This window comes from Barbus barbus (genome assembly GCF_936440315.1).
Source record: "Barbus barbus genome assembly, chromosome: 5".
In the NCBI taxonomy this organism is placed as follows: domain Eukaryota; kingdom Metazoa; phylum Chordata; class Actinopteri; order Cypriniformes; family Cyprinidae; genus Barbus; species Barbus barbus.
In genome coordinates this window covers 18082104-18091471 of record NC_136733.1, presented here as the reverse complement: position 1 = coordinate 18091471, position 9368 = coordinate 18082104, and the positions used below count along the sequence as shown (strand labels likewise).

At 34.3% G+C, this 9368-nt stretch overlaps 1 protein-coding gene across 2 annotated transcripts in view; it reads right to left on the bottom strand.

The window, feature by feature from the left end:
- Positions 1-844: 844 nt before the first annotated feature.
- The window catches only part of dnm1b (dynamin 1b), a gene marked incomplete at its 3' end in the record, with an annotated part of 44407 nt that continues 35883 nt past the window's right edge, over positions 845-9368 (bottom strand). The window contains exons 19-20 of one of the 2 annotated variants that reach the window (XM_079417925.1): positions 2977-3174; positions 845-902 (exon numbers count right to left, since the gene is read on the bottom strand). In XM_079417925.1, coding sequence (XP_079274051.1) covers positions 845-902; positions 2977-3174 — 256 coding nt within the window. Of the gene's footprint in view, positions 903-2972; positions 3175-9368 lie in introns of those variants that run through there. The other variant, XM_079417924.1, reaches the window with a different exon arrangement.

The window sequence follows — 9368 nt, the reverse complement described above, 5'->3', positions numbered from 1 at the left end:
GTTTAATGAAAATGGTCAAAACATTGAATTTATTCATTTTTTTATAGCAAATTCTCCAGACAAATCTTATAAAATGTACTTTATTTTTAACTACACGTCTTATGAACTTTTAAAAAAAAATTGAAACCAGTTCTGAATATGAACCAATTCTCGCTTACATTTTTTTGTATGATTTACTGTTAACGCTTTTCATGTAAATCAGTCTCAGAGAGGTGCAATATAACATTCAGACATCAATATGGACTATATTAAATCAGAGAATCATAAAACTTGTTAAAAAATAAAATAATCCCAACCATTAATATAAGGCAATATAAAAATCAAGAAGAGTTAGATGAAACTTGTTCATTTGTTAAGAAAGAAAATATGACTGCAACATAGAATTTAACATGGTAAACACATGTAACATGGTATTTTTTTAAGAAAAGCATGCAGGTCATGTTTATTCAGGGGTTAAGAACTAGTCAGATGCTGGTTAAGGCTTAGTTGTTGCTAATAAAGGCAAAAACATGTCAAGTGTCATCTAGCATCCATGTGCATAAATGTTGAAGCAAACAGTGAAATAGGCTGGTACATGGACAATCCCTGTGCATTTTATAACTAGTGTTCTTCATTCCTAAATACAGGATATATGCTGGTAATGGAATATAATGGCACCACATCTGCGCTCATGTGAATGTGATCGGTGTACAATTATTAGATACATTTTTAATATTCCTGGTATCTATTTGTGGAAGAGTAAATACTCTTTCAAGTAAACATGTGATATGTATGCGGACTGTGCTTGTGTGCCTGAATGTGGCAGAGGGGTCAGTGGTTTTCCTCTGTCTGCTGATCACCAGTGTTAATACTCAGTGAGCGAGTCTCGGTTGGATCTGGTGGGGGAGGCTGGCGCTCTCCGACTTCAAAGATGACAACAGACAGATTGATGGACGCAGATGTATAAACAGGAGGACAGACAGACAACAGGGGAAAAGACACACAATTAGGAACAACACAAAAGAACATGAAGACAAAGGCAGTAACAATGAACTCTGAAAATGCACATATACTGTATGACACACAAGGTGGATTTATCAGACATTCATGAACTACTAATGTCATGTTATTAAACACCTACAGGAATAATAAATCAGACTATAATTTATTATTTAGTTTAAAAAAAAAGATAATAAAACTTGGATTAAAACTGTTTAATCCAATTCACTTGGGCTTGATGTTTCACAAGTAAACTATATGCAAGTTAGCAGAGCCATTACTGAACATTTGCCATGTTAAGTCTCACAAACAAATACTTTCTGTAAAAAAAAAAAAAAAAAAAAAAAAAAAAAACTAAATAATAATAATAAAAAAGTATCAGGAACACACATAAACAGCATGTCATATGCCAAAACCTATATGTGTTAAAATAGGTCTATATGCCCCACATTAAATAAAAAAATTAAATTAAATTAAAAGACTGGCAAAGAAAAAAAAAAAAAAAAAAAAAAATTGCATTTTGTAATATAACCTAATTTAAAAAAGCCAAATAATATAACTTTTTAAATTAATGTTTATTTATGGTGACTTAAACACAACTATTTCTCAATTAAATTAAATTAAATTAACTGACATTAAATTACAACTGCTAAATTAAATATAAAAATAAAACAAAATAATTACAAATTACAAAAATAAAAAAAAATTCATGTTAATTTATAGTATATTTAAATACAAATGTTGCTAAATTAAATTAAATTAAATATTATTAAATTATTATTATTTTTTTTTTAAACCATGTTATAAATTTATGGTACCTTAAATACAACTATTGCTAGAAACTAAATCTATAACATGCATTTAAGAGTTGTTCAACCAGGTATCTCTTCCTACACAATTAAATGGCAGTTCTAAGCATAGTTTTAATTAGGATTTTGGAAAAATAAAATACTCTGAACAAATGAATTGACAGTAATAGACAGCCTGGTATACTCATATCTAGTGAATGACAGGTGTTAGGGAACAGCAGATGTTAACACATTTAAAGATGGAACCATGCAAGGACAGTGTGATGTCACATATAGACAATATGGCGGACATACCATTTGTGTAACTCCTCATTGGTCACTGATAGAAATTCTGAAACAATAACCGGAATCATTGTGGAAGGGATTTAGTGGGATTTAGTTTGAGGGGAACATGGGTCGACAGAAAAGAGGCAATGGAAGGAAGCAAAAACTTATCATCTCCATGGTTTGTCCCGTTTAACTGGTCAGTTTCCCTTACATTTTCCTCCCAAACATGTATATCAAGAGAGAATGATCTCACAAAGCTGATGCACTGATGTTACTACACAGTGCAAACAATTCATGAACTGAATGATTTAAAACAATGTTTGAATGAATATGCACATGGCAAGGAGTTGGAGAAAGAAAACCAGCATAGTTGAAAAAATGTGTGAGTGGTTTGTTAGTGCAGGTCTCTGAGTTGGACTGTGTGTAGGAGTGTGTGAGCTGAGAAAAAGTAATGGATTGTGACAGGCGAGAGAATTAGAAATAGCAGGAAGAGTGTTACTGATCTGTCTTTCTTGTGTTAAAGACCAGGGATCAGGTCAGGGCAGAAGGGCTGTAAAGGGTGTAAATGGAGGGTAGTTTGTAGATCATTGCTCTCAACACCATTAACACTTGTATTACTCCCCACAGTACTCAAAACACATTCTATGGTCTCTAGGCTATATTTAATTCAATAAAACATTTCAAAGGCCCCCTTTCATTTGCATGTGCACCATCTGAACAATTACACTGAAACATTATTACTTTAATTTATGTATATATATATATACAGTATATATATATATATATATATATATATATATATATATATATATATATATATATATACAGTATATATATATATATATATATATATATATATATATATATATATACGTCTTCTTTGGATATATCTTCTCTTATAAATATTTCTTCTCTGACTCACCTTGGGACACCTGGTGGGGCGCGGTTGGGACGAGAGGGGACTTGGGGTGGGGGGGTGCTGAAGGGGTCAGGAGAGGCTCCAGGTCTGGATGGCACAGGAGGTGCTCCAGCGGCAGGGGGTCCTGGGGCAGTGCGTCCACCTGGACGAGGGGGCCCAGGTGGGGCCCGACGCTGTGGAGTGGGACTAGACATGGGAGATCTGTTGAGAAAATAAAAAAGATGATTATTTTGGCTTGAGAAAGATGATTCTATCTATCTATCTATCTATCTATCTATCTATCTATCTATCTATCTATCTATCTATCTTTTGTCTTGTACATCATTTTTTTCTTTCTTTCTTTCTTTCTTTCTTTCTTTCTTTCTTTCTTTCTTTCTTTCTTTCTTTCTTTGTCTATCTGTCTGCCCATCTTCCAGCCTGTATGTCTGATAATAATGCTAATAATGCCTAGTAACAAGTTAGCTTCATGCTTGATGCATAGTAGCAAGTTAGCTTTAGCTTCATGCTAAATTATGTTAGCAATGCTTTTCAAAAGGTGTGTCTCATTTCACGGGCTTATGTACAATTCTATGCTGTTTTTTAGTATAAAATTCCAAAAAAACAAAAGTACACTTCAAAGGTCTGGATTGAGCACTTAATTAACCATAAAAAACAAGGGTAGGGGCTTTAAAACAACCAAACACACAACTAAAACATTAACAGGGCAGTCGTGGCCTAATGGATAGAGAGTTGGATTTGTAACCCGAAGGTTGTGGGTTCGAGTCTCAGGTCCGGCAGGGATTGTAGGTGGGGGAGTGAATAACCAACACTCTCCACCCTCAATACCACAACTGAGGTGAGACTTTTGAGCAAGGCACCGAACCTCCAACTGCTCCCCGGGCGCTGCCCACTGCTCTGGGTGTATGTTCACTACTGTGTGTACACTTGGATGGGTTAAATTCTGAATATGGATCACCAGACTTGGCCACACACCACCTCCCCTTCCCTTTCCCTTAACACTGGAACACAACTAAAATGTTAAAACTTGTTAAAAAATGTTATAGAAACTTCTAAAACATGCTAAATCATCTATCTGACAGATTGCATGGTCTTGCAAAGGTTTAGTTCACACCAGAATCAAAATTTCCTGATAATTTACTCACCCCCATGTCATCCAAGATGTTCATGTCTTTCTTTCTTCAGTTGAAGAGAAATTAAGGTTTTTGAGAAGAACATTCCAGGATTTTTCTCCATATAGTGGACTTCAAAGGGGACCAGCTTGAAGGTCCAAATTGCAGTTTCAACGCAGCTTCAAAGGGCTCTACATGATCCCAGCTGAAGAATAAGGGTCTTATCTAACGAAACAATCTGTCATTTTCTAAAAAAAAAAATTTAATCTATATACTTTTCAACCACAAATCTTTTCCAACATGACTACGTAATGCATGAAGTCATGGAAATGCATCGCAGAGCTAGTGAAAGATGAGCATTTGTGGTTAAAAAGTATATATTTTTTTATTTAATTTTTTTTTCAGAAAATGACCAATCGTTTAGCTAGATAAGACCCTTATTCCTTGGCTGGGATCCTGTAGAGCCCTTTGAAGCTGCACTGAAACTGAAATGTGAACCTTCAACCAGTTGAGTCCCACTGAAGTCCACTAAATGGAGAAAAAGATTCCACTTTATATTAGGTGGCCTTAACTACCATGCACTTACATTTAAATTCATAATTTGATACAATGCACTTATTGTGTACATACATGTTTTTACATTGTACTTATATTTTTAAAAATACCTATATGTAATAAAATCTGTAATCACTTTCACAGACTTTTAAATGAAATGTTCCCTCCCAACTCAATCCGAGCAGCTGAGTAAAAAAAAAAAAAAACTACCACTAGCTTTTCTAATCTTTTTGTATTTTATATATCTGTTTTCTTTTTATTTATTATACAATTAACAAAAGCAAAAAAAGCCTCTAACACTAGCTTGCTCTATTCTTTTTCTAAAAAAACAAACAAACCTTGCTATGTGTACTGCGTTAAGCTAACTGAAACTTGTTATAGCACTTGCATATCATTGCTCTTTTGTTGATTTTGATTGCTTCCATTGTACTCCATTTGTACGTCGCTTTGGATAAAAGCGTCAGCTAAATGACTAAATGTAAATGTAATTAATTTCTGTAATCACATTTATAATTACACTGTTGACCCATTCCTTACACCTTAACCTACCCTTAAACCTACACACACCACCCAACCTGTCTCTAACCTTATCCCACCTCAATAGCAGCAGAAATGTTTTGCCATACAATATGACCACAATAAGTACGTTGTACTTATTTTTTGATGTAAGTACATAGTTAAGGCCACCTAATATAAAGTGTGACCGAGAAAAATGGTGTAAAGTTTTCCTCAAAAACCTTAATTTCTTGTCGACTGAAGAAAGAAAGACATGAACATCTTGGATGACACGGGGGTGTGTACAATATCAGGAAATTTTAATTCTGAAGTAAACCAATTCTTTAAAACATCCAAATTTCCAGCTTTTAAAATGATTACAATCTATCTTAAAACTACATAAAACTTTTTTATGTTTTTTAAAACTAGGCAAGGTAAGGCAAGGCAAGTTTATTTATATAGCACATTTCATACACAGTGGTAATTCAAAGTGCTTTACATAAAATAAAGTGAAATAGTCAATAAAAATAATAATCAGAGCAATAAAAACAAGGAATTAAAAATAATAATAAAAACAAGGAATTTTAAAATGATATAGAAATTGATTTAAAATAAATTTAAAGAAAATTATTATACTTAAAATTCATTGCAGTCAGTTCGGACATATAGCACAGTGCTCATTCAACAAATGCACAGCTAAACAGATGAGTTTTGAGTCTGGATTTAAATGTGGCTAATGTTTCAGCACATCTGATCTCTTCTGGAAGCTGGTTCCAACTGCGGGCCGCATAATAGCTAAAAGCAGACTCCCCTTGTTTTGTGTGAACCCTTGGTGTTTCTAACTGACTCGATCCTAATGATCTGAGTGGTCTGTTAGGTTTATATTCAGTGAGCATATCTGCAATGTATTTAAGTCCTAGGCCATTGAGTGATTTATAAACGTGTAAAAGTACTTTAAAATCACTCCTAAATGTAACTGGAAGCCAGTGTAAGGACCTGAGGACTGGTGTGATATGCTCAGATTTTCTGGTTCTAGTCAGAATCCTGGCAGCAGCGTTCTGGATGAGCTGCAGTTGTCTAATGGTCTTCTTGGGAAGGCTGGTGAGGAGACCATTACAATAATCCACTCTGCTGGTGATAAAGGCATGAACAAGTTTCTCCAAGTCTTGACTGGAAACAAAACATCTAATTCTTGCAATGTTTTTGAGATGAAAGTATGCTGATTTAGTTACTGCTTTGACATGACTACTGAAACTAAGGTCTGTCTCCAGATTCACCCCAAGATTTTTGACTTGATTTTTAGTTGTTTGACCCCTAGAGTCAAGGTATGCATTCATCTTGAAAACTTCATCTTTGTTTCCAAATGCAATGATTTCAGTTTTCTCCTTGTTTAACTGAAGGAAGTTCTGGCACATCCAACTGTTAATTTCATCAATGCATTGGCAGAGGGAGTCAATGGGGCTACAGTCGTTTGGAGATAAGGCTAGGTAAATCTGGGTATCTTTAGCATAGCTGTGATAGGCAATTTGGTTCTTCCTCATTATCTGACTTAGTGGGAGCATATACAAGCTAAACAAGAGCGGTGCAAGAATTGAGCCTTGTGGGACTCTGCATGTCATGGCCGTCCACTTAGACTTATGCTCTCCTATACTCGCATAATAACCTCTCCCTTCTAAGTAGGGCTGTCGCGATTCGTCGATTTTAGTCGATTTTTAAAAATCGTCACTTCATTTAGCTCGCGTCGACTAACCGCCAAAATACCGGAAGTGGCGCATTTCACGGACCAGAATCCATAAAACACATTTTTAGACTATTTTCCAAGGCTGCATGATATATTAAACCCATTTAAAAATCATAATTCAGCATAATTGTGAATAATTCACAAATGCTATGATTTAATTAAATAATTATATGCGATGCAGTTCACACAGTATATGCGCTTTAATTATTTATATGCGTGTAGCTTAAGCACGTGCGTCTCACAGCGGCTCTGTTCACAGTAGCTCCACAGAAACTTATCATTTACATGCGTTGAGTGTCTTAAGCTCCATCTCTGCATGTTGTTGTGAGTTTGTGTTTATTATAAAGTTAATATGGAAACGCAACGCGCGCCATTTCATCAGATTTGTAAAGTAAATCATTTATAAATCGACACAAACACAGGAGAACACATCGAGATTTCAAAATAAAAGCTCAAACCTTCACTCTGAGTTTACATGGTTTGATGTCCACATATTCATTTAATTACAGTGGCTATAGCATTTCTGTCCTAAAGAAATGGCCCAATATTAAAGATTAAGTGTACGTTTGAAATAAATGGTGCTTGGTCAATATTAAACATTAATGTGCCGTCGGCGCCCCTGCAGGCCTTTGTTGTTATGCGTAATCTACATTAGCTCTATTGTTTATAATACATTATGTATTTTAACAGTTTTGTTCAATAAAACCATATGATATTTTGCTTTTGATACTTTGTTTGAACTAATTATTATTGCATCATTGCTATTATATATGAACTTTAAGTCATTTTAAAAGCTATTGTTCACTTAAATCCATTTTTATTACCACAAAAAAGAAAAAAACATAATAATTATAGGGCCCTATGAAATCCGTTTTATTTCCAAATTCAGTTTTTTAAATTTTATTAATCAAAAAGCCTGTCTAATTAATTGATTTTTACAGTTTTATCTTTACCAAATTCAGTTTTCCATTATTTTCTGGATTCCATTTTAATTGTTCCATTAAATTTTAATAATAAAAAGCATCTCCAATTAATTAATTTTATATTTTCAAAAAAAATATTTTTTCAGAAATACTGCATATTTACATTTTTCACCTAAATAAATTCTGGTAAATAATATTTCTGGTAAATACTCCTTTTAAAAAAGTGTTTTTTACACATAGATATGTTGTCATTCTTACACTATAATACTGAACTTTGATTTCAGTGATTTGGACTATGAGTTGGACACTTGCTTCTTGCACTCTATGTTGCACTTCACTTTTGCTTTAAAAAAGGATTTCATAGAAATTTTGATTTCATTTAGTTTAATAAAATATTTTCAAGTAAAATTGTAGATTTTTTTGCGGGAAATTAATTGTTTAATCGATTAATCGAAAAATTAGTCGATAGATTAATCGAAATAAAAATAGTCGTTAGTGGCAGCCCTACTTCTAAGTATGACCTGAACCATTTGAGTGCCATCCCAGAAAGCCCGACCCAGTTTTCCAGTCTCTCTAGAAGTATGTTATGATCGACAGTGTCAAACGCAGCACTAAGATCTAATAGTACCAGCACTGATATTTTGCCGGAATCAGAATTAAAGTGAATATCATTTATTATCTTAATGAGTGCAGTGTCTGTGCTGTTATGCGCTCAGAAACCAGATTGAAAACTGGTATCCATTTGAGTTTAAGTAGTTGTTCAGCTGATTAAAAACTACCTTTTCAATAATCTTACCTATGAAAGGAATATTGGTCTATCAGTGGCTTCAAAACCAGACATAGTCACTTCTTTTTGAAATTGCGGTCGAATCTGTGTGACCTCTGCATAACTTGAGAATGTGCCAATCTCCTTTCTGATATTATTGATCTTCTCAGAAAAGAAGGAAGCAAACGCATTGCATTTGCTGTCAGAGAGCATTTCACTGGGAATCTGACTTGGGGGGTTTGTCAGTCTCTCAACAGTCACAAAAAGAGTGCGAGTCTTGTTTAAGTTACTATTTATAAGGTTTGAGAAGGTCTGTCTAGCTGTGGCTAGTTCCACATTGAAAGCACGAAGGCTGTCTTTATAGATGCTATAGTGAATTTCGAGTTTCGTCTTCCGCCACATCCGCTCAGCTTTTCTGCATTGTCTTTTCATGCTCTGAACTGCTGTTGATTTTCTCCAAAAATGATTTTTGTCTGCCAGTCTTATTGCTGACCTTTATCGGAGCAATAGCATCGATAACATTCTTAACTTTTGAGTTAAATGAATCCAGGAGAAGATCAACAGAGTCTGCAGAAATGCTTGGTGTTAATGATATTGCCTTCATAAATAGCGCACTAGTGTTCTCATTAATGCATCTCTTTCTGACAGAGACAGATCTAGATTCAGTGGTGACAGAAATCAATATATCAAAGAAAATACAGAAGTGATCAGATAGTACTACATCCTTAATAACAATGGATGAAATGTTTAGACCTCTACTGATGAGTAAATCTAGAGTGTGTCGACGATTGTGTGTGGGTCCATGC